At 43.8% G+C, this 27,088-nt stretch overlaps 1 protein-coding gene across 1 annotated transcript in view; it reads right to left on the minus strand.

Moving 5' to 3' along the window:
• Window positions 1-23,357, minus strand: part of mcu (mitochondrial calcium uniporter) — a 55,791-nt gene extending 32,434 nt beyond the window's left edge. Inside the window, exon 1 of the mRNA XM_083988387.1 lies at window positions 23,193-23,357. Within this exon, the coding sequence (XP_083844513.1) occupies window positions 23,193-23,309 (117 nt within the window). The 5' untranslated portion in view covers window positions 23,310-23,357. The remainder of the gene's footprint in view (window positions 1-23,192) is intronic.
• Window positions 23,358-27,088: the final 3,731 nt, after the last annotated feature.

The following is a 27,088-nucleotide window of genomic DNA, read 5'->3' on the forward strand; positions in this document are numbered from 1 at the left end:
CTGCAAATTATGTCCTGAAAGGAAAACTTTGTCAACATCTGGTCTATTTCATAAGACTAAGTTCTGAGACTGTTCATCTGTCTATAGAATAGGATTGTCAAGCAGACCAACTACATTCATATTTGCAATTTACATAATAAAAGATTAATACTTGGTGTCCATGTGTTAAAATAAAAATTGCCAGACAAAATATCGCTATATTATGCTAAATCGAAAATTTCTCCCAACCTTAGAGTATACAATAAAACATGTAAACATCCTTTGCAGCTACATCTAAGAACATTTTTAGCCTTGGTGTTTTTAGCCACATTTGATTTACAATCCCATTTAATCCTTTTTAATAAACTGTAAATGGAAACCTGCACATCGACATGAGGTGAGCATGCAAGCGCCTCACAAAGAGGCTCCATGTAGCTGGTTGGACTCCAGCCGTGACCCTGCGGAGATAACCACTAAGCCACCACGCTGCCAGTACATGCAAGCTTTAGGTTAATGAATCAATATAATCAGTAAAACAGCTTATTATGAGAAGCATGGAACGAGAAGCCTCGGTACAGCAGCAATTCTCTAATGACATATCTGCTGTGTCCTTTCTGCTATCAGAGCTCCCATCTATGAACGGTTGTCTTCTTAATACCTTCTCCCTCTACATGTTATTACACACACAATTACCTTTCCTTTAACGACTTTCAGCCTTCGGTAAATTACATCTGACAAGCAAGGACATGGCTTGGATTATGCCCATTTGAGTGTTTTTTTTTTGTTTTTTTTGCCAGTGGTTATGAACATATCTTTACACAAGGAACACTTTGGTAAATTGGGTCTGTAGATTCCCTCACACAAATATACTCAGGGACTGATATGTGATTTTAATTGGTGGAAAATCTTTTCTTCTCAGCGTGTAGACCTGCACGTTGAGGCCCAGTCAAGCTCAGACATTAGCTACGCTGCAGAGGTGCTGTAATAACCGCCGCTGATGACATCCCCCCCCCCCCAGCTCTCAGCTTCTACAACTGCAAACAGCAAACAAGCAGAAAGGGACTGTTGAGGACACTCAGTGAGGATAGACCTTCCATTGTTCACAATTATGTGAGACAGTCTTTTCAGCACAAGCAGGAGCAGACTATTCACCCCCCCTAAATAGCCCAATTTCAACTGACCACACACTGTCCAGCCCAAAGAACGAGCATTACAGCTTTGGCACCGTGTAATATCACCCTCAACATTAAGATAGCCCATGGACCTTGGTACTCAGATAGCATGTTTCAACGGGATTACTCCTTTTCCCTTATCTGTGACAAGTCAGGCATCAGCTCACACAGGAGGGGCATGCGTTCAAGACTCCGACTGTTGTAAAGTGTCTGTGAACTGTAAAGAGAGAATCCGTCCTCTGGTTCGTTGCTGTGGAGGAGGAACAGCATTTGTCGACGTGATGCGGGATATTTACTGAAGTGAGGTCTCTGCCAAGCAGCCAAAACTGACTCATTTTTCCATCCTGGCAGTGAATTCAAGCTGCAGCAATACACTCACAGAATAATATGCCTGTATGGGTCAATGAGGTAAAAAAAAAAATACTATAATAAGGTGTAACTTATAGTGGAATAAAGGTGAGGCTATGTAAGGTGTACAAAATAAATATGAGAAATCACGTTATGAGATCTACCAATAGGACTCCACACTAGACCATTAACTACACAATGGAAAACACAGTGCAAACAACTGAACATTGAAGTAGGACAGATGGGTCGGCTGTACTTTCATTACCCTAACAATAGTGCAGACACAAATAAATGATCTTATTGTGCAACAGGACTGAAACACGCGTTGCTATAAACACAGCACATGTTTATTGCTACTGTAAAGCTGTTAGTTGAAACTCTTGTTTTACATGGAGAAGATAACATCCAACAAGCATGAGTGTGATTTAAAGTCTAACTAAATGTCCTTCTAAACATGCAATGTGCACAAGCCAATCTGAGAAGTAGCTGTGACCTCTCTGCGGCAGCAGGTCTGCGGCCCTCTGAGGGGAGGCCGCTTCTATTTCTGTTGATTAGATTGCCACAGAGGACAACAGCTGCTCTCTCTAGATACCGGCTTCAATAAACTGACTATGATCATACAGAATGTATGCACGCTCACAACGCACCACTTCATTCTCCTGATAACAGAAAAGCCCCCAGACAGAGAAGTCCCATCTCACAGCACCAACAGATTTATTTTCTACTTTACACAAACCAGCGACTTAAATACAACCAAAAGGAAAAACATCCCATATTATTACACAGCCCGCAGAATTTCAAACTTGCACTAAAACATAAGTAGTTCTGTCGAGCTCAAAGCAGAGCTGAGGAATAAAGCGGTGACTACATTTAGCACTATAATTTGGCTTGATATGTTTTTATTAAGTACACATCAACACTGTCACTGCTAGCCCTCTCTCTACTCTCATGTGATGATAAAAATGGTGCATAGTTTGTTATAATTGGGATGGCGCTCTAGCCCATGCAGCACTCGCTCTGGGGTAGGGCTGGCTGAGGACACTGCCAGGACTTTGGGGTGGTGTCAGGTCACAAATGGTGGTACCAGTCGTGCGAAGACGTGTGTGCATTCAGAAAAAAAAAGAAAAAAAGAAATGCACGTCAAAACAGAGGCAGAGCGACTCAAACTTCAATTTTGTCAAAATGGCAAAAAGTTGAGCTGCATCATGTGCGACACATTGAGGACTGTGAGACACAAAAGGTGCTTCATTCTGCTTCACAGTGAGAAAATAAATGACCTCCGGCTGTTGTGTATTGAGCTGTTGATTGACTTATAGCTCGGTGTGTTATGAGCGCGCCGCTGCTCTGGGACCAATCTCCACAGATCACAGACGCATCAGACGACCCAGACCCAGACTCTGTCCAGTCCGCAGCTCACACACACAGCGTGACCGGAGTCAGGTAACTCTGATCACACCATCTCTTCATCCATCAAGCCTCCCGTGTCGTCACTGTGCCGCGTTCGACACCTCAGCGCAGCCTGATCCTGATCCTGCATGGGCACATGTTTCATGTTTATGCGAATCCGACAGCCAGGGCTAGACTCCAGCATTTTGTCACCTCTGCACATTTCCCATGCCTGAACCGACATGATCCCCGGCATCTTTAATTACTGGAAACGACTCATCAGCAAGCAGCCAGAGGACTCAGATGTCTCCTTATGCAAGATATCTCACCGCTCGGATTGGCTAACGGCTAATCGTGGATGTCACAGATGCTAAGTTAAGAGGGCCTCCATGTGAGATTGAGCAATCGAACAGGCCTGAGGGTGTGCTCTGTGGAGACGGCGTCAGACTGTGTTTTTCAGCACCATCTACCTAAGACCCCCCGACTGGACCGGCCTCAACTATTTCATTTGGAAAAATGATTCCCACAGATGCTAAAATGTCTTGTACACTCTTCATAGCTCATTGAACCACAGCAAGGTGAAAAGTCCCAACAAGTAAACGCACAAACTCAAGTCAAATTATGTGTTAGAGCAACATATAATAAACAGATTTCTAATTCTGGCACACTTCAGACGGTGAGGCAGCCTGGGTGTTGAGTGGGAATATCAAGTGTCTGATAATCTTCTTCATAAATGACTAAATGATGCAAACATCTAAAAATAATGCACGCCACAGCAGTAGCTAAGTTAAGACCAATGGGAAAGTGTGGAGAAGCCAAGAAAGCAAATGAAATCCAAATTTTCTACCACACGTTTAAACCTGAAAATAAAATCATCATGTATTTGATGACAAGCCACAAACTAGCTATATAGTTTTTAAGGGTAAAGAAGAAACAGTGGTTCCTGTGTGTTGGTTTTGTGGGTTAGGCAGGTGTCAGAATATGGCAGGGGTGTGTGTCGGTCTGTGGGTGTAGATTAAATCATTTCTGTAGATGAAGAAGCTGCAGTGAGATAAGTGCAGACAAATTAATGGCTCTGTTCCCACCAGTCAAGTGAATTCACGGCTGCACAAGATGCTAAATCGTGTCCTATACGGAGAGAGTCTGCCATTGTAACCTATTGTCACATCCTGTTGTCCTCACACAAGTTCACATCTGCACAGCTGCTTAAATATTACATGCCGAGTACATACAGAGAATGATGTAGAGTGAGTCTGTTGTCTATATGCTTTATCTTTATCTTATATGTCAAGTCCTGGAAGCTGCAGGCTTTTCAAAGGCTCTCCATCAAAGTGACCGATATATATATAATAAAAATTGTGATTCACACACTCTGATCTGCCCATCTCTCACTATCCCCTTATCTTCCGCTCTCAGTACTTCTTCCTGCCTTGCTCATTCACCCTCTCTGCATCCTCCTCGTACGAGAGAGAGAGAGAGAGGCAGTCAGCCCCAGGGAGATAGCGGGGAGTGAGAAGGAAGGGTAAGAGGACAAGAAAGTGGGGAGGCTGCAGGCAATCACTGGTCACCGAGAGGAAGGATGAAGAGAGTGAGATAGGAGAGGGTGAAGAGGAGAGTTAAATGAAATTTCCAACACATTAAGCACACCCTGGTACCCACTGACTGCACATGCAGGGTATAGAGGGGGCTGTTGAGAGGCTGCTGGCCAATGACCGTCTTCTAGAGCTAAGGAGAATTGATCCAGTTGCAGGGTTTCCCCGGATGTTCCCAGATGATAGGCAGGCAGACACATAAAGACAGGAGGCTGAAGGACGGACGGAAAATAACCTGTGCGGGTAAGCCGAGAGGATGAAGGACCCAAAACTGAACGCATGATAGACGCTCACATTCCCAGTGTACCCAACTGTCAGCCTCTTCTCTCAAGGACTTGTAGACATTGTGACTGTGTGTGTGTGTGTGTGTGTGTGTGTGTGTGTGTGTGTGTGTGTGTGTGTGTGTGTGTGTGTGTGTGTGTGTGTGTGTGTGTGTGTGTGTGTGTGTGTGTGTGTGTGTGTGTGTGTGTGTGTACAAGTGCAGGAAATTTGCTGCAGGGCTGAACAAAGAAAAGTCAAGCTTCGTCGAGGTTCCAATATAAACCAGACAGAGGGAGAGGAGGCTGCACAGCCAGCGTCTCCTATTCCCCATTTATCACCTGGACACTCACCTCACCTGCATGCGCACGTTATGTGATGCAAAAAAAAAAAAAACTCACCGCCCTTCAGCCATTTATTCAACTGTTTATGTGGGATGCACGCCGTATAACGCAAACAGGGTCACGAGGGCGGGGGGGGAGCACAGGGAGTGAGGCTGACAACTTAGCGTTGCCTGCTGCAGCAGAGATGAATGGGCCGGGCTGAAAACTGCCTTCATTCATAATGGAACATGGCAACAAAGCAGCTTCATCCCCAGGTGTCTCGAGGACTGAAGGAGCCGGACAACACACAAAGAAAGGAAGGGGAGGGGGGGGGGCTATAGAACGGGGAGAGAGGCCTGCGTGTACAGCACAATACCCAACACATCCCAGAAAAAAAAGTCCTACATCTACTATGAAAATAGTGTTCTGATTTACTGCCCCGGGTGTTATACCCAAATAAAGCTTTAAAAAAAAAAGGGCAGAGAGAGAGCAACACCAAAACATTGCTGGTGTTATCAGAAAGCTGGAATGGCCTGGAAATGTCAGAACAAACACTGCCGAGTTTATAACGCTTGCTGTTCCATCTATCTTTTAAAAAAAGGGAGGAACGACTGGAATATGAAGAGAAAGCGGGGAAAGACAAAACTGGATTTCAGAAACAGACTGCAGTGACAAGGTAAGAGCTAAAGGAGAGAAAGAGAGAGAAGGGGGGGGGGGGGACCTGCAACGACGGGACCAACGTGCTGTTTGCTTAACATGATCCAGAAGACACACAGACACCCTCCAAGCCGTGGAGATGCAGCTAATGATCAGCAGCACTGGGAGGAGAAGCGTGGGCATGAGGGGGAGGAAACACAGGCAGAGAGAGAGAGAGAGAGAGAGAGAGATGGAGTGAATACGTCAGAAAGAAGAGGAAGGACCATGCAGGGGAAATTTCAGTCACAGTGTGTGTCGCTGCATGTCTGTTGGCCACTGTGTGTGTGTGTAATCATTACAAAGCGTTCATTCTTCGCATCAGTGAAATCCACAAATAGCAAGTACCACCTACTGGCACAATGCTGTATGAATAGATGTGTTCTGATATAATAGTGAAACAGAAAAATAAAGGGCCTATTCCATACATACATACACATATACACACGCATTCATATATTATGTATGAAGCTTTGAACACAGCCAGCAGTTGCATGTGTGGGTCTATAAAGTAGCTGCTTACAACAGCCTGCAGCTGCATGAGCTACATAGAACAATGGGTGTCTGCTCGCTGTGTCTCCGCAGGTCGAGTCTCACACAGGCAAAACAACCATGTATCCAGATTGCTGTTCCAGTAACCATACAAGTCTGTAGGAGACCACTGTCATCACAGCGTCACAGCAGTGCGGCTCAAATTTGACTACACTCCGAGCCCTTACTGTAACTCTATCCGTCCGCATGAATCAAAGTTTTATGGGCCTGTCATTTGCCTCTGCTGGAGCTGTTTACCCTACCGACATCTTCTGTGCAGGATGTTGCCGTATTAAAAGCGGATGGGACGTGCAGGGTCGGTAGTTGTTTTGGGATTGTTCCCAATTTGTGTAGCATCTCAGGCCTCTTACAAGCAGTGGCGCATCCTGTAATACACCTATAATGACAATCATAATCAGTCAAATTAAAATACATTTTAACAACACTGACCTCCCTCTGGGAAATACATTAAACTGGCTCCGCTCCACACCACACAGGGCGTGAAATTCAAAACGCGGCATCGTCGAGGCCATGCGAGTGACCTTATCACTTCTTAAGCTGCGACAGCTCGCACCATATGTCAAACTACTCTCCCCATCCGCAGATCTTTTTTTAAATTGTGCATTAGAATATTAACAGGCTGATTGATTGAGCGGATCATTTACATTTTAAAGATTCACATGGACAGCTTCTGTAGGTTAAAGAGGCCACATCATTACCAGCCGCTCCCACCCTGCACACTCCCTCCTCCACTTGACTGAAGGGCTTGTCCTCTCACCTGCAGTGTTTCCCCTCTCAAAGCGGATCATTATATCACACTTGAGCCATTGTGATGTGAGCTTGTATATAATTTTCCACTGCCGCCACACATCAGGAAGTAACGGCGCTGACCCGCGGTGTTATGGCCCAGTTTAAGAGCTGCTGTATTTTAGACACTGCAACTGCAAGCTCGACACTTTGTGCTGCTCCACCACATTAAAAGACTTCCATGAGTATACATGGTATGCTGAGAATCACGTTTTAGTCACAAAGCATAGTTTAAATGTTGCAAAAGGGGAATGGTATTCAACAAATTTGAAAAAAAACAAAAACACACAAAAAAACCACTGCAGACATTTAACCGGGATAAAAAGTGACACGAAGACAACAGGTGCTAAGTGAAATTGGGTGACCTCAAACCTCAGTGTGACTTCCTATCGTGCTTCACCCACCAAGCCACGCTCACGTCACAAGTCTTGATCACAGGAGCCAGTAAAGGTATCACAGTCAACGCTTCAACACGCCTCTAGTCTGCCCCGTCTTGTTCTGTGTCTCATCACAGAAGAGGCCTTGTGGCTTTTGCTGTCTGTTTTTATATGTGAGGGGAATCTTCTCACGCTGTTGACATGCAAAACACACTTTGGTTTGCAGAAAGATGTCAGGCGAGAACAGGAATAAATACGAAAGCGTTATGAAGCAAAATGGCAATAAAGAGACAGACTGCGGAGATGAGACTCCATGCATTCGCCCTGTGGGTTTTTCTGACAAATGCAAAAATAAGCAATAGAAAAGATAAAAACCTAGGCAGCAGCAACTCTCTTTACATCATATTTGACAAAATAATAACTTATTTAATTTTGTATCAAAGTGGGTATAAATTTGAAGGAAAGCCTTATAGGTAAATCAATAATTCAAGACTGGAATGAAAACCGCCTGCCAGTGCCTGTGCATCGTAGCGTTACATTTATTCCTAACAGCCGGCTCAAAGGAGGGGAGTGAAGAGTGCACAGCAGCGCAGCGGCCATGGTGGCCAGGTTGTAAAGAAAGCTTTCAGCTCAATACATGTCAGCATAGAGAACTGTGTATCCTGCTAGATGGAGACTTTCCTCTAGTGAAACAAATGAGCAAAGATGGTTTGTTCATGCAGCTTATTACAACTCACTTTTTTTTTTTTTAATTATTGTTAGGTGACCTTGAGCAGCCTTCATAACTACGATGAGAGGAGTCGGGTGACATAGTACAAAGATTTTTCTGAAACCAGAGTCATTTTTGTGTCTGCCTCATTTCACATGACCCTCTCCACAGACTAGAATTAGAAGCTGCAACAAACTGTGTGGTTGTTGAAGCTGGAGGGGCCTGTTGGCCGGATGAGATGATGATGCTAAATAAATGAAGAAGCCATTTTTGCATGAGAGAGAGAGAACAGGTGAGAATGTGATGGATAACCTCGCTGTCTGTTTGTAAAAGATCTCTTCAATGTGCAAAGTGTTACCCAGGCAACAGCAGCCTGTATATGTACTGTAAACCTGCCTGTTAGTCACAGCCATGCGCACTTCGTGGCCTTGGTTTGTGGCGAGCAGATTTTTTCACAACCTCGTAAAACCAGAATTTAGACATTGATTCAGTACATTGCAACTTCAAAAGACTAAAAACACTGTCATCATGTTGTCATTACATATGGGACATACAAATATACCTAACTCCCCCTCCCCTCTTCTCACATAGTCTTCCTCTCACTTCTTCACCTCAACCTCCTCTGCACCTCTTTGTCTTCCCCATGCAGTTCATGTCCAGGTTGGGATTTCCCCCGGGTTTCCCTCAGGACCCAGGTCGGTGGAGGCACTGATCCGCTCTGATGCTGGGCTCAGCTCTTCTGCATCCTCGCTGCTTAACTTTTTTTTACCCCTTTTTTCCCTGGGAAAAAACAACAGCCAGGCTGAATCCCTGGTAACCTTTCCCTGAGGAGCAGATCGTTTTCTCTCCCTGCATAATAAGGGTAGGTAGTTATGGGGCTGAGTTGTGTGTGACCTACTACACATCAGGTAAAAAGACCAAAGGAGATACACAAATAAGAGGGTCAGAAAGATCTATATCAGCTGGGTTTTTGCATAAGCAACACAACCCTTTTATTTCTTATTTAAAAACCACAGAAACCGTAAACAGCTGCACCCACTCGAAGGTCAATACCCCACAGTTCTGTTAGAGGAACAAGAAAACAGCTTCAGTGAAACATTCAAATAATTTAATATCGGCCACATGCCGATCATGTGGCCTCTTTTAAATACCTTATGAGCAACATAATGGAGCACAATTGTACTGAAGCAGACGCATTTAAATGCCAGTGGGTCACGAGATTCCAGAGCAGTGCAAAAAGAAAACCTGAGACGCTCCTCTTTCTGTCTCCTCTCTCTCTGTGTGTCTCTGAGACTGATCTATGAAAATAAGATTTTGATCTGCATTTCTTTGTCTGGCTTCACTGGATCTTTTGCATGTGTGAGGGGAAGGAGCAGGGCTGCATCTGCTTTGCATACAGTCTGTGCATGCGTGCGGCATGAAGCAAGCAATGCTGAGTAAACTTTACCATCTCAGTGATTTGAACCTATTACAAGGACTTCCTGGGGTGGAGCAACCAGCAGAGAGGAGCCAGGGTTGTTTTATTTTGGCTCTCCCGCACTGCTATGGAAACACTGTCCTGACAACTAGATATGGAATGTACAAACATACAGAAACCAGTCCAGAGTCCTGTCCTGCAGTGCACACTGGCTCTTTGCTCACAAAGCAAAAGCCCAACGATGACTGTCTCCATGGAAATATGTTCTCCAACAAAGTCTCCTCTCCAACCATCTCCTCCATCCTATTTATAGCATGGTGGAGTGCTGGCTAACTGGCAAAGGATGAGTAACAGTATAGTGAGAATGGAAATGTCTAGTATCTCGACTGCCTTTCTTTTCCCTCACAGCTTCATTTCAAATCAAAGGCTCTGAAACAAACGTTCAAACAAACGGCTGACTAACTGTCCCAGGTTTCTATGTGTGTGTGAAGCCGCGGAGATGCTTGTGTGTGTTGTTTCACGCTGATGCAAGGCCTTCAGGGTATGCGACGACACGTACACACACATGCCAGACATCAGAGTGAAGACAGCAGGCAGCGGGGTCACCGCTAACCTCCTCTCTGGCAGACGGGCTGTGGGACTCGGCCGTTCGGTGCTTTTTTGACCTTCATGTGTGGAATGAGGATGAGAAATCTACAGGCATGTCTGAGGTCAGCAGCTTCTTCCTCAACGTAAAAGCCAGGAGAGGATGTGAAGCCGGCGCTTGCAGTAAAATGAATAGAGATAGGTATTTCTCATTTCCCTCAGAGGTCTGTCAGAGAACAAAGAGCTGGACTCGCATTGGCTGTAGCACAACTACAGCAAAGCCCCAGCTTATTAAAGTGAGTAGCAAAAAAGAACTTCACCTCAGTGCCTTTAAAGTAACAGTCAGAGTCTGAACATGTTGTAGTGTCCTCCCCCAGTCATGCTGATTTGGGGCTAATTAGCATTAGCCTACATAAATTAATGATATCACGCTGCGGTTGCAACATAAAGATGAGCGACGACAAACAACATGGCGTTAACTCAATGACCGAGAACAACAATTATGGCTGTCAGCTTTCGTTAGCAAACACACTCACTCTCAGTGTCCGCTAATGAGACCACGGGTCGCCGTCATTTTACTCAAACACTGCCATATCTGCTTGAGCCGCTGCCGGCTGTTCTTCCTGAATGTCCCCTCTTAGATTGATGGCCTGATGATACGGCCACAAGTCCAGAGTTAAGTGCTCTTTTAATCCCAAGAACAAAAGAATTTTCGAAATCTTTTGCGACGCACAGTCACGTCAGACATCTAATCACCAATGGATTATGGCAGCGGAGCTATTTACATAAGCAATTTAGTTACTGCCTCTCTCGCCGGAGGTGCCTTTGAGCTGAGATGAGATTGTATCTCTCACACATCGTCCATTCTAAGTCCTGCCTGACTTTCACATACAAAAAGGGAGAAAACCACTTTATACCGATTCGAACACTGTTTCAGAATAGGTCGTGATAGATTGGCCTGCTAAAGTTGGTCATAAAGTCAGGTCAAACCATATAAATGTGTGTTTACAAGCACTGTATATAAATTATAAGAGACATGGTCTACAGATTTATAATGAAGAGGCAAATTACTTTAGTCAGTATCTCTGGTTGTATTAGGTCACTGTGGTCAATGATAAAGTTAATGGGCAGAACCGATTTATGCAAATCTTATAACTACAGGCTTTTTGCAGCACAGAAAAGTAGCCTACCTTAATTCAACTGACTTAACAGGAAATTAAAATAAATTTTACATTTAATGAAAATGTGCAATATTAAGTTCTATGACTCAAACCATGATGGGAGATTTTATCCATTATCCAGAGTGACTCTTTGACAATTTTGCCACTCAAAGTCATGCATCAGTTCTCAGTTCAGCAACTGTCAAATAATTTAATTTTACATCATATAGTAGATAGGGATAGGGAGAACCTTTGCTCTCTGTGTTTAGATGTTTTGTGAGAAGAAATATATTGAAGATTGAGCAATGCATATAAATGGAGGAGCTAACTAAGAAACACTGCAGTACAGTTGTCAGTAACACTGCATTAACACTGTCCTGCCTCTTGTATAGTCAAAACTGTGTGATGCAATAATTCTGCAGTATTTCCCAGGCTGAGCAACATTTGCTCAAAAACCCCTCTAATAGGATTATCTGGTCAAAACCTCAAGTTCAACAAAGAAATATAGAATGCCATATAAAAATGACTGGTCGGTTCTGAATGAGGCTGCAAAAGTGCTGAGGCAGCAAAAAGAAAAGCCATAACCACCAGCACTGCAATAACGTATATATCTAACCCCTCCCCATCTCTTCTCACGCCAGCACGACCTCATAGCCCAGCTCTCTGATAGTAGCCAGCCTCACTCCATGTGTGTCTCCAGCCATTGATCCACTTGTGCTGATACTGGAGTTAATTAAAAGAAACAAGAATCAAAGCTCAGACCCATGATTCATTTAAAATTAGCAGTTAAGCAGTCAGATGAGAGCGGCCTCTTATCAACAGAAAAACTATTAGAATCAGACCTTGGAGAGTGGATACTATAAAAACACACTATAAAGCAAAAATGCAATCTAAAAGATGCAACTTGAGGGATAAGAGTCCATTGTTTGACAAAGGTGTGCGTTTTTGTCTGTTCTCGTCCTGGTGAATCCCCCGTGTGTGCTTGCATCTAGCATGGCAGAGCTACAATCTGGGTAATTACAGTGCAAACAAACTGGGCGCCAGGCCGAACAGAGTCTTGCTTTCTGGGGCTCATTGACTCCCTGGATGTGCTCAGAGTGTGATCAATCTCAGTTAAGGCTCAGTTCTTGACTTCTGGTTGTGTAATGAGCTTGCCGCGAGCATCATTCAGAAAATACAGACAGCTCATTTCAGGCTCAGAGCAGGCTGGTATTGGGAACGCTAAAAGGAATAAAACAGAAACAGCCAAGTTTTGTGAGTCAGCATAAATGGACCTTGAAATTTCTGGATAAAAACAACTCTGATGTACTGTGATGTTTGTGGGTGGCAGAGGCCCTGTCCCCCCACCATGAACAACACTGTGTGCACTCTGAGATACAGATTTATGTTTAAAGAGCATCATCACCTTTCAACTAGACAGCTTCAACTCACCATGATGACACAATGACACCATCAAAGAGCAGCTTCACATGAAACAATGGCTTAAATGGTTGAAATAGACTGTATAAAGCATGGACGTAGCACCCGTGACGTCACCCATTGGTTTGGGGGAGTCTGTTTTGTGATCCTACTATTTGAACTGTGCCATCTTGGATTTTAGTGGGATTGTAGAGAGGCAGTAACTCTACGGGTCAGCCGGCCAAGAACCGGCCCACTGAACTCGAAGCAACCGAGCCAAACCGAGCTAGCCTAAGGCTAATTAGCTAGGCTAACAAGCTAAGCGACAGCTAACCGGCAGTCAGCCCCAAGTCCGACCCGACTGTTAACCGCTGGATGTAGCCGCGGGCCTCTGGGTGTAGCCTAGCCTAGTCCAGCCGATGCCTTAGCAAAGAGCTAACTGCCGGTAAATGTCTGCAAACCTGTCACTCAACGTAACCACGCTCCAATTTATGTAAGAATTCTAAGCCTAAACAATACCAAAACGGTTACAAACAAATTTTTTTTAAACCTGTAAAGTCGGCTATTTTAACATGGAGATCAATGGAGAATTGCTCACCTCTGGTCCCAGGCCTCAGCAGCGGCCGAGAAACTGGTATTCAACTCCCCCCTTGATGGTTGTTGTGCCCAGAGGAAGGCTACTACTTATTATTATTTCGCAATTTGATCATGACAATATGTGATACCAAATCTACTTAGAGTTCAAATACTCCGACTTGTGTCAAATGTGTACACTTCTTGAATTTGCTCTTAGTACGGAGCATGGAGTTGTACTGTACACAGGTTTAAACAAGCTCCATTGTGATGGCTGTAACTAATGGGTGCACTGCCAACAACCACCGAGGGTAAAAAGTAGCAACATGAGCCGATGGTGAGGAGAAAACAACAAAACAGCCGTCTGCCTGGCACCACGCCTCCCTAAGCCACCGTGGAGAGATAATTCCTCCCAAGTCAACACACACACTCCCACTAGCCACAATGACCTCAACACAAGTATGATGTCACAGCTCTCCGTACATCCTGTTTAACCATGACCAGCAGGGCCCTTATTTTCCTAGTAACTAAACACCACGGTGTATCACACACATATGGATGTGCATGCAGATTTCCGGCCAGCAGAGCAGCCTCCTCTGTCTCCTGCTCACAGATCAACCAGCTTTATCAGAGGAGACACCGGTCTGGTCTCCCAAATCACCGCAACAAAAGGTGTAACGAACTTGAAAATGTCAAGCTCTCTTGCCATTAACCCGCTACATCGATCCGGCAGGAACAAAAGGACTACTTATGAGCTCATGTGGGGTGGGGTGGGGCAGGGGACATCCACACTAATAATAAAGCATCATTTAAGATTGCAGAGGTGTACCCCCTTTTGAAACTCATGTAAATTTCAGTATTTGAACCGTATCTGTTTTGGTTAAACTATAACCTAATGGAGCAGAATTGTGTCCTTGAATAACTAGCTACGTGTTCCTCCAGTAGAGTTTCTTACTGACCTCTATGCATGCATAAATAATTGACAGGTTTATTATACTCAAATCAGTTAGTGTCTGATGTTTAAATTCTCTTGCTTCAACATGATCTAATTTAGACCATGACTGAGTTATTTTCTTTGTCCATATTATATGTTTACATTGGACTTATGGAATATGAATTGTGGAATTTTAAAATGTTTCATGTATATTTGTATCTTGTAAGACTTAGCTTTTCTTTCCATTGATTATGCAGGATAGGGTTCACCTTTCTCAGGTGTGTTGCACTTGACCTGTTCTTTTTAGATGTGGAAACTGTTGTTTTTGTATTGTCTATGTGTTGTCTACTGTCTATTTGTGTATCACTCCTGTATAGTAGTTTGTGGTCTGCGTTTCCTGTGTAGGCCTATTTGTTATATGTTACATGTTGGGACTGCAGATGGAAATTAGCTGTGAGCTAAATCTGGTGCAATCATCTCTTAATTTTCTGTAAATGATTAATGTCATTGCACAATGTCCCCTAAATAAGCTAGAAAAAAGAAAACAAAAAACAACTTCAATCACTCACATACACACACGGACTATATATACTATATATATTTACTCACTAATTTTGCCAGAAACAGGTAATGATCCTCTGAATAAAACTCCAATTTCAAGACAAACTGTGTCTGGTGGTTAGATATTTGCAATAATCCTTTCAGTTCTGTTGGCATTGACATGGGAACACCGTAATGAGAGGCAGCTTCGCTCAACCACTTTCTCTTCAACAAATCGAGGTGAGCCTGAGGCCGGAGGAAACCTCACATCACAGAATCCCAGCATTCCTCTGAACATCTTCCCAGCCATTACTCCAATAATCAGCGAGACAGGGCTCATTCACACATTGTAGGCAGCATTTCCAATTAAGAGTTGTCTCACTCCCGACAGCGAAGCCAGCGTTTTCTCTCCCGCTGCTCCTGCCGTCTCACGGTGATGACTCTCTTCTCGCTGCCCGGCCCTGATATGATTGTTTTCTGCTTTTCGTTGCACAATTGTAATTCACTGCTCTGTCAGATTCAATATGCCATATTGTTTTCAATTTAACAAACAGTGCAATGTAGATAAGTGGGAGCGAGAGCGGTAGGAACGCCGGGCAGTTTGTGTTTGGAGGATACGGCTCTGTCACGGGACATAGACGCTCAAGGATACAATAATCTGATGATGGTTTTTTACTTTCATTTGAATACAAACTCCATCCAATCATGACTAAAGGCCTTCTCTTTTCTTAGGCATTTAGATCTACACTGAGAAGTATTTAATTAAGAGGCTCTTCCTGTGAGTAAAGGTGAGGACATACCTGAACTGGAAAAGTAACATTTGGAGCATCAGTAATCAAGCGGGGAAGGCAGAAATCATTCACAAGGTTAAAGTTGTACCGATTTATCAAAAGCATAATTATCACTATCCATTGTCAAGGTCCCTGCATGAGGCAGCATCTGTCCTACTCTGCAGCCTGTATTAATTCACCCTGAACTTGTACAAACAACAAACAATCAATCAATACTTCCTGAAGGAGAGGTCAACCCCACCCAGCCCTGGCGCTAATTAGCTCCATATTAGAGGGTCTTGATATTTGCAGGGCAAAGTTCTATCAAATCTAACTGTGTGTGGAAAAGCAAACAAGACAGGATCGATGTACGACGGGAAGCAAAATGCATCTCGTCCCGTTTCTGTGGAGTTTTTTTTTTTTTTGGTGATGTGGCACCTTGGGAGCAGCCAGTAGGTGGACGACCACCACACACGAGCAGACTCAGGTAACACACATTAGCATATTCATGACTGTTTGCAATTCATTCCGCCCTATTTTCGAGGTTCTTTGGCCCTGCAGATACAATTGACTCTACCCCTTCCCCCCCTTCACATAGTTCCTCTATTGTACTGTTGTTGCTCCTGTGTAATTTTCCAACTTTCCACATCCAAAGGGGCCGACAACAATACAGGTAGCAGCACATCATTTCCAACTACGTTATGCAGAATTATGCAGAGTTATTCAGAGGATAAACTATATGAAAATCTTGTCAGCAGAGTTGCAATGCTTTCACAACTGCAGTACGTAAGGTATACTATGTGTTGACTAAACGGTAGCAGAAAGCCTCAATGTGGAAAACTCACATCACCTCACGTAACTAGTCTGTTGCACATTCTCCCGCCGATTTGGACACAGCTGACCTTCGTACAAGCTAAATCTGCCCGGTCTAATTTACAGCTCTCATTTGGACTGAAGCGTTGCCACAGATTTGTTTTGCTGTCAAAATAATGAGCCCAATCCCCGTTTCTAATGGCATGAAACGCTGGGCTGTCGATGACCTTCAGGTTCTCTAGCGGCAGCCTCACCTGCCCTCCTGGCAGAGGACGCCACCAGCCCAGACGTCCCAGAGATGAGAGGAGGGGGTAACCAAGCGTTGCTGCCATCCATCATCGCATTACACACGTTGGCCTAGTTTAATGTCCTTTTCAGACTTGACTGGAGACACGCTGGGCCACACAGAAACACGGGAAGCAGCTAATTAGTCGATGCCAACAGCAGAGGTTCACCAGTCATTTAGCACTTCAAGGGTGAAATCCCTTCTCGAGTATTAATGAGGACTTTGTCCATCACAATAGTCTCATCCATTACAATGCTGCAGCATCTCCATAATGAACAGCTGATTACAGAAGCATGTGGCCACATCGTCTTGTGAGGAGTCGACTCTAAGCATTGAAATAATAACTGTGTATTCAAACAGGGTGACAGATGGGGGATATTGCTGCAGCAGCAGCAGCAGCAGCAGCAGCAGCTACGCTTGCTAAATACTGAGCACTGTCTTCAGTAGAGTGTCTAATACTACACATTTCACCTTCCAGGACAGTTCTTTTCCCTATAGGGCAAACAGCTGGTGAGCGTGAGAGAGGTTACCGTGCTGAGCAGGTGCCGACTCAGAGAGCTCAGGGAAATTAGAAAAGAAGAGCACAGGGGAAACAGGACACGCACTGGTATATACTGTATATGTTGGGAGATATGGAAGAGCCCAGAAGGGGGAGGAAAAAGGACTATTTTCTCTCTGAAAAGACCTTGTTGGGAAGAATTATGTAACCCTTTAGCTGCAATTCACAGCTGTTTAGGGAGAAGTGTCAAAATACCTGCAGTAGAAGCTGCTTTGTATGTTGTTCAAACTGGGCTGCGTTCGATTGCAGCAACACCTTAGGCAATTAACCAGAATGTTAAAAACATAAAGGAAAGCCATGAGATGTTGTAATGTGTTTATCATTATACAATATCCAACAATTACAGCGTGATGATGATCCACTTTAGTCGATGGGATGTCAAAGCATTGTCAGGATATCGTCTTTTCAATGCTTATTTCACACATAACTTGGCTAACAATGAATTTTTGGCTCACCCGTTTCACAGGCCTGTCAGCTTAATTGAAATGGAAACAGCGAGGAGGTAGGATGGTAGAAACTGTCAAAAAATAAAGAAAGGAAGAAACAAATGTTCCACTCTCAGCTCCAGAACACCTGCCAGGTCGGCCATACAACTCCTGAACCGCAGCAGACCTTGGAAATTACTCCGGCTACCGCTCGGCGGGGTGATCGCCACCTGAGCTGACAGGAGCTCTGTCAGAAACACAGCCGCCGAGCCGAGGCCATCGGCATTTCATCACTGCACCGATATGACAACAGAGTCTTGGTTTGATGGTGAGACAATCCATGATGTCAGCAGTGAAGGTCGTGAGACGAGAGCACTGGATACACATGTGGTAACTAGGTTGTTTTAGAGTCAGCAGTCTGTGTTTTCAGTAGGCCATTAGTAAGCTGTATCATTGCCTCAGCCTTTGACTAGGGCTGGGCAATGTGATTGTGTGCCAAGTAATTAAATAAGGTGGTGGTGTAACCTTTGATCGCTGAAATTGTTTTCCTGCAATATTACAATCTGACTTCATTTTGTTCAGCAAAAATGATATACAGTAGTATAAGGTGCTCAGGCTGAGGCTTAGTACCATCTGTGTTGCCAGCTCTGCTTACAGTGAGGCTGGACTGACACGAGTTGGACAAGGAGGACTTACAAAAGTAAACACCAGGTAGTCGGGTTTTTTTTAAAGGGACACTGGGGAAAGGATTAGCCGCCATGAGCAAGATTAAGTCAGCCAAGGGTTCTAAATGTCGGTTTCGATACCTTTTTGCTTAATTGCCCAGCCCTATCCCTGAGTAAGCACAGCACTTTAATGTCAAGATGACAAATGTTAGATGTCCTCTAACAAAGTGAAACACTAAAGTGGGCGTTTGGCCAAAGTTCAGCCGAGTTTCCAAAGAGCTAATTATATCGGATAAATTTGCTTTGATAAAGACACTGAGCGTGGTATCTGTACGATCTAATGCACCAATATAACTGTTATGCCGTAACTTCTATTTTTATGATGTGATGTGTATGGAGTGAATTTAAAAGCGTTGGCTTGGTTTGCAATGATACGTCTCACCTGTTTCTTTCAAGTAAAGAATGTGAGGAATTGTAGATTACACAACTTCAAACATCTGTGGTGTTATCCAGTGTGCTGTTGCACCTTTCAATATTTCATCTCCCAATGTCTCGTGCTGCTCGTTTTGATGATCAAATGATGAGCTGCTGTGTGTTTACTGTAAGTCCACCTTTCACACTGATCCCCTGCTCACATACAAACAAATGAGAGCAAACAGCAGTGGCAAAAAGGACACTCTGCTTTACGCACAACACAAAGCAACACAGCCTCTGGGGAACCAATTCCAATACAAATAACACAAAACACACAGGGGTCAAAGCTTGGGACAAATTCTAGATTTTACCAGGCACTGGGGCCCTATAGAAAGGAAAATGTAGTCATTTTGTATCTAGACATTGGTCAAACTCAGATAGATTAGGTAGGCTGCTGCTCATGCAGAAGGACCAGCATGCCTGCCTGTAAATACAAGATTAGACTTTTTCCTCCGCTTCCCGTACAGTCTTCTGCAGCCCACTATCTAAAACTAATTCAAAAAGTGAAAAAGTCGGCCGTCAGTAGTGGACCGCACCGCTCAGTTGTAGATATCGGTCTGACCCAAAGGTGGAGTGCACTGTAATATTTTTGAAAGCATCTCTGAATGATAACAGCAATTTTTCATCCAGCGTTTTAATAGCAGTGGTCTATTTACAGAACTGCTATATTGCTGATCTCCTTTTTGACATGCTGCCAAACTCATAGCTCCCGCTGCTAGAAGACGGTCGTCTTTAGTGTGACCTCTCCTGAAGTTGTTAGGACTTTTATTCTGCAGTTTACTCTCATCTTTATGCCTTGGCTTCACTGAATTAGTTCTGCGTGTCATTTACTAAACACGTCCTAGCAGTTTATACATATAGCAAGTCTGGTCCACCAGTAGACACTGTATAGTAATGTGGAAAGTGTAAGCAATACATAAAGCCATATCAGGAACATGGCCCATTATATATGGCCCGAATGGAACATCAGGTCAACGAATCAATCTTTACTGTAACTTTACCTTTGTCTGACTTGAAACTGTATCACATCACTTCGTCTCATATAGCCTCACCAGAGTGTGTGAAACCCTTCAGGAAAATTCAAATCAATTTTCTCACCCACGTAAGAAAAACCCTCCAGATTGCACTTCATGCCCATTACAATTGCGTCTGTGTACAGATGGCAATCCGATATCAATGAGATGATGGATCGGTGAGGCCGAGCTGGCCTATAGCTATTAAGATTCTGCAGAATCCATATGATAACATCTGAGGATAGACATGCTGGTCATCATCATTATCTGTCATGTCATGAGCAGTCAATCTGGCATTAGCACTGAACACCATCAATTATTTTCCTCACACGAGGGGGCCACTCACCTGTCAATCAACTCTAAACTGAAGAAAGAGATCGTTAATATGCCTACATTGCAGCCAATACGAGACTCCATTCATCATTTCACGTGAAAAGGTTTCATCTTTCATTCAATACACCCGTTTCCCCTCTGTAGTCATACATACATGTAAATGTGATATTATAAACAGAGTCAAAACCCAGATTGCCCATAGAGGGCAGGACCACATTAATGAAACTGCCAATGTGGACAGGTTTATCAATCATTCAACTGTCTTATCACCTTCAGCAGACAACAGCCACTAGCCGACAGTCACTCTCTTATCACACTAATCCGGATAACTTCAGCAGGGAGCCCGTTAAAGCAGCAGGGATAAATTAGTTTACTCCTACACTGATTGGATTAAAAACCAGGAGTGGGCTTTGACCCCTGGCCCCAAAGACTGCAGCCACTACATGCTCAGCTTAAAAAAAACAGCTGTGTAATGTGTGTGTGTGTGTGTGTGTGTGTGTGTGTGTGTGTGTGTGTGTGTGTGTGTGTGTGTGTGTGTGTGTGTGTGTGTGTGTGTGTGTGTGTGTGTGTGTGTGTGTGTGCTGTGTCAGGTTAAATGGAAATAAATAACTAAAGTAAATGATAATTTGATCTCTTTGACTCCAAAGTTCACCCTGAAATTCCATTTGCTGTACGTAACTGAGGCAAACATCGATTCTGTTTGCACATACTATAGAAAATACCACTTCAACCTGTAAGCTATAACTCTTTTATAACAATTATCTATTCTCAATGACTCAACTCTTCTGCAAAAAAAACTTCCAGACAGCAGCGTTTTATATGACAGCTGACTCAATAGTAATCCAGTGCAGGTTAAATATGAGCCCCTGGAGCCCACAGTCTTTTTTGCATCCCTGAGGAGTTGACCTTTCATGACCGGACCACGTCATAGAAGCTGCAGTCAGCTGGCTCACTGCTTCAAATTGGGCTTAGGATAGCATATCTGTGTCTTCAGAGGCCCATGTCCCACCAACAGACAAAATGTTTAATGGCAACTCATTAGCAGATGTCCCTCTGCAGCTTTATAGACGCAAGTCTAGAACCAGAGAGTTCCCACACTGCAGCGAAGGACTCATAACTGAGTACAGAGGTTCAGCTGTCACACAGTGACAGGCCCTGATTTTAAGAGCTGCAGCAACGCCTCGATGGATGAAGACACAATATGACAGGCAAACAAAACTACAACCTGAGCCTAGCTAAATAAAATGAAAACCTATTAGTGCCAGCTCTGCCGAGACACAGCTCATCCCGTTTAATATCTTTAAGGTTTAAATAGGCCCACTTATTTTAGAAGAGGGGTGTATGCTTCAGCTCCACAGGGGCAAATGTGTCCTATTAAGATAGTTCACAGTAGGTGACAGCACAAGGGGCTGGTGTGGAGATCTGGACCAAGTGTGTGTTTTGACAGCTACTTAACCCGCAGACTGGCCTGTTTTCACAGGAAAGGGAGCCTCGTTTGATTTCACAAGGCCTGTGGCGAGCGTGCGTGTGTCAGTAAGGGAGGGGTAAGAAAAAGAAAGAAAGAATAAAGGTGATCTCGAGCCAAATGTAGAGCAAGAAAAAGGAAGACATAAAAAGGGAGTGAGCTGTGTGACAAAGGAAGACAGTAAAATAACACAGCAGTTTCCCTGGCTACAGAGAGGGGGCAATTCTGTCCTGGGCTGCAACGACTTCCTCATTCTTTCACATTCAGGTCCATCCTGTGATTCCCCCCCCCCCCCCCCCCCCCACCCCTCCTCTCTCTCTCTCTGTCTCTCTCTCTTGGGCAGCTGCTGAGAGTTTCAGCCAAAGAAGAGGGTCATGTGCAAACCACTGCACTATAATAACAGCTCTGCACACACACGATAACCTTCCTGTTATTGTAAGAAATTCTTAGCCCGCATCTACTGCTGACAGTGGCTGTGCAATCGGCTCGCAGGAAAACCCAGGATCTCCCAGCTGAATGGGGAAACACCCGCAGGGAGGGGAGAGAAACAGCAGGCTGGCTGGAGAGTCTGACATCATAAGTGTAGGCAGTGCATGTTTCTGCGAAGTCTCATATATATATCTGTGTGTGTGTGTGTGTGTGTGTGTGTGTGTGTGTGTGTGTGTGTGTGTGTGTGTGTGTGTGTGTGTGTGTGTGTGTGTGTGTGTGTGTGTCTTTTCCCCTCACACCAGCACAACTGTGGTGTTCCTCTCCACTCTCCAGCTCTGTGCAGACATTCATTATTCTGAGTTTCTGCTGCTGCTGCACCAACACGCCGCAGTTCACACACCGTGTAGCAAAGAGATGATAAGAAAACTGCAGCCAAAAAACCACACACACACACACCACAAAAAAAAAAACCTCTCACATCACACATCCACTCTGCAACTGCACAAAAATAATAAATCATAACAATAAGACAACCATGTCGGTCGGCCCAACAACATCTCCTGCAGAAGAAAGAAAAAAAAAACACCTTCAACGAGCTCACATTCACATTCACATTCATACACAGCGATCAGAGCAGCAGTGGCTGGAGGATGAGAAGAAAAAATGTCTGCAAAGTTGAAGGACGCGAGAGAGAAGATGAGGTGTGAGGCTTTATGTGGAAGCACACAGGGCAGAGAGTCTACATACACAGGGCTGGTTACAGTAAACGGCGGGGCAGCGCCAAAGGGGGGGGTGGAGGGGGGGTGTTGATGGGCTTCAGCAAGCGCTCACTCAAAAAAAAAAAAAAAAAACTGCATTGCCTCTGTCAAAGCTCCACACGTCCCACTGTGGATTCAAATACCACACGGCACCGGGTTGGGACACATATCATGACTCATCTTGAGCCTCACCTTCCGCTTCCTACAGCTCATTCTCAATGAAAGACGCGGACGGGGGGGGGGTGAAAAAAAAAATCTTGAAGCTAGTTAGCTTTACTTCCTTAGCCAGCCCGACCGCTGCCTTCCCTCCCCGGCCAGCCTCCCTCCCTGTCTGCCCGGTCCTACACCTCTCTCTCTGTTTCTCTCTATCTGTGTCTCTCTCTCTCTAAGCCTGTGCGCTACACACGTCCTGGGACTTACCGGTCTTATGTGCTGATGATGTCGCTGTGAAGAGACAACAAGTGCGGGGAGGCTGCCGGCCGCCGCTCCGCTGCTCCGGGACAACAGGAGTACTGATCTGCACACTTTAGCAGCCATCTCTGTAGTGAAACCGAGACGAGAAGGAGACTGCTGCGGGCGGACCGAGACGCACCGAAGGGAAGAGGGAGGGTGGTGGGCGGGTTTGCGGGGCTGGACTACTGCTTCGTACACATGCCCAGTGTTGCACCAGTATGCATAGATAAAAACACGTCCTGTGCCTGGCTAATTCAAAACAAACACATCCTCGGACCGCAGCAGCCCATCACTCAGCTACTCCTGTACTGAAGGTCACAAAAAAATGTCACATTATAAATTGATTACAGACGTAGTGCACACGTGACAGTAAACAAAAGTGCCGTGATGGGACAGTGGCTCTCAAAGTGCTGCATTTGCATGAATAATTAGACCATATTCTAGCTCAGTAGAGGAAAAAAAAAAGCAACATAAATTAGCCTATATCAGTGCTTCCTCTTAGATTTGCCTATCTCTCTCAATGGAAAAAAAAATCCTGCAAGATAACATGTGTAGTTTCTGGTGTGTAATGTGGTGAGTTTGCCTTCCCCTTCCACAGCATACATCTGTCATGCACACAATAGTGAAAGAAGCAACTCATCATAAGAAATAGATCCTGTACTATATGTAGAAAAAAAAACCTGCTTTAAAATCATTGACACTATAGTCAAGATAACCTCTTTTTTGTTTGTTTATAAAGTATTGTTAAATCAAAGCATGTTATTATTATAGGTTACTTGTCCATAGCTGAATGCTATACTGGCTTTCTTTGCTATTGCTGGAGTAAAACTTGGCACTTAGTCTAGAGGTGACTTCGCTTCAAAGATTTCCAGCTGTCATGAAAGAGACAGACACAATATAACTTGTCCCTCTGTTAGGCTACGTCTTGGCAGGCCTGCTGTCACTGGCCACGCCATCCATTCTCCCACAACTGTGTCTAATATTAGCCTGTCCTTCAGTCACTCTCACTCCTGTGACTATATGTCCCCAAAGAGAAACCTGCTGGATCAAATCTAATTGAACTGATCTTCAATGAACTCCAATGACAGCAAGGGGAGCTTCTTAATGTACAAATATGGTAATGCATTTCAGAGCCCTTGCCCCTATGGTAGAACATAAGAGCGAGCAGTCAGGTATGAAGTGCTTTGTTTTCTGTAGACTCACCCAACCACTGCAAATGCAGGTAATAGAAGTACTAATGGGTCTGTTTGGTCAATGAATGTCAAGGAGACTCCCCTCAGTGGAATGTATCCTGTCCTGCTTAATCTTTGACCAAGCCTGTCATATAATAGCTACCGCCGCCACACCTGTATTGGTCAAGGGTGAAACAGATAGCATACAGTAAATCTTGAATAATTAATGTACAAGCGTAAACACAATTTATAACTTTCATTGTTGTAATACAAAGATGGCTCCAACTTTAGAGAATAAGAAAAACAAATAGAGATTTGGTTTTTGTTGTAATAGACTGTGGTTGTCTTCTCTTTGTTTCCGAAATACAACTGTAATATTTCATTGCTCCAAAACCTCATACCAGTTCCTTCTGTAGTTCTTCAGGTGCAGTGCATCAAGCTGTGTGGGCGATGCAATTTAAATGCAAATTCTCAGCTATGGACAAGGACCTGCTCAAGGCCTCGAGGCTGCATCGATTCACAAAGCGAATCTTTGTGTGATGCCAAACACTACCAAGCACAGTCTCAAATAAACCTTTACACTACTGTACCACCATAGAACGCATTTACACATGATTTGTGTCAGCAGTTAAAATAATAGAAGCTGTGGTCAAGTGAAATCAATCAATCAGTCATTGTAATCAGTTTATAAGCAGTGTTACAAAACGTAATTACCAATACTTTTACCAACAGTTATTTACATAGCACAGATTCGTTCATAATATGGCTTATGGTATTTGCAAGATGATTACAGTAGCTGTACTTATCTACTCAATACTAACTCATCATTCTAATTTTCACGTGTAGACTTAACAGGATTTATAGTATTAAACAAAGGTAACTCACAAATATTTAGTTAGCCAGTCTCCATAAAGACAGCCAATAACAGAGCAGATAACAGATAACAAGTATTAGTGCCTTCTGCATAATGCAGTTAAGTCCTTAAATATATATTTACAAACTTACAGAGAGGACTGTACTGAAAAAAACAAGGATATTCATATTTTTTAGTCCAAAGCCTAATTTTCATTTCAAATTGTGCCTCCTAAATTCCAGTTTCAAAAGCTGTAATGTTCAATATGTGCATGGCAAATTCAAGCGAAATTAAGATTTCTGCAATTCAAATTTGTACTAGCACTAATCTTTTTTTCTTTTTTTTTCAATTGTCTGCCAACTGTAAAAAAAAAAAAAAAAAAATCTGACAAGAGGAAAAAAGCAGCTTTTAAATGAACTCTCTGTACCCATATCTCAAGGTCAGAGATGAATAAATGGAGCAGAATACACAATGAGTTGTGTATCCATGCTCTGTATGTGTGTGCCTGCATGTCTGTGCAAGACTCTCCTAGCAGCACTGACAATCCCTACCCAAAAAGGTTAAGTCAAACGCAGTAATGTAAACACACACCTAATTAGGTTGTGTGTGCTGCCTTTTTTTTCTTGCTTACATTTCACATGAAGACTCACAGACAACACGCAGCAATATGAACTGCTGAAACTGGAGCCTGCTTTTGTCTGCAGGTGTTTACCTGGGCCAACATTCACCTTCATACTTAGGTCCAACTTGTGGATCAAGTTTCACCACAGTTTTCATTCTACAAAGCAACTCAGCTGGGACTTGGGTGCACAAAAGCTGCTGTTGCTGCTGTAAAGCCAACACTTCCCACTGAAGTCACTAGTCTGATCTCTGTGTGGCACCCAGGAGTAATAGAGCCTCTTAAACCAAACACATGTCACGGCAGTGGTAACACTGTTGGTATGCACTGGAAACACTTGAGCTGAGGGGGTTCCTCTGCAGACTTATCTTATCTCCTGCTCCACCTTTGCACTACTACAGCATGTTGGCTTTGGTGTGCAGACAGTGCTATTGCTGTGGCAGTGCAACACAAGGTCTACAAGCTAAACAGTTACCTTGCAAACACTTAACCTTAAACACGAATTAAGTCAGACTAATGGGATGCACTGACTCAGAAAGTGGAAACCTGAGAAGGAGCAAGACATGTGGTGTGTTTTACGGTTTACATGACTGTTAGCTGATCCTTGAGGCCTAATGTCTAATGGGCCTGGACACTGAACCCTACACTGTGACTAGGTGCCTCAGACATGGTTACAGCGCTAAAAACAGCTATTTGGCAGCTAACCCTCTCAGACTAAGAATTTATGTACGTATGTATTTTACATTTAACTGGGGAGCTTATTATTCCCAGTGTCCAAACTCATGTCTACTGGATGATTAAAAAAAAAAAAGTACCATATGTAAAATCAGTTGGGTTTATGAATGTCTTTGAATTTGCACTACCATTGTGCACTCCTGGCCTGTGCTGATGTTACTATTGTTATGAAGCTATTCAATTCAATATATAATTTGAATAGGGGACAGTGACATATTGCATATTGCAATAAATTGCTTCCATTAATGAATCCTCCATTGGAGGGCTTCAGGCATATTAAGTAGCCATCTTTATTTAAAAAATGAGGAAGAGAGAAAGGAGGAGGTGGTGAATTTGAAAATTGCTTGGTGGAGGAGACAAAGAGATAAGTAGAGACAGTAATTTGTAATACAGTAACTAGAGATATTAGTTGCAATCTGTACTTGATATTAAAGTGCTGCTCTGTAAGGGCAATAATTACTTCAACGTCATTAAACCTTTACTG

This window comes from Trachurus trachurus, assembly GCF_905171665.1.
Source record: "Trachurus trachurus genome assembly, chromosome: 15".
NCBI lineage: Eukaryota > Metazoa > Chordata > Actinopteri > Carangiformes > Carangidae > Trachurus > Trachurus trachurus.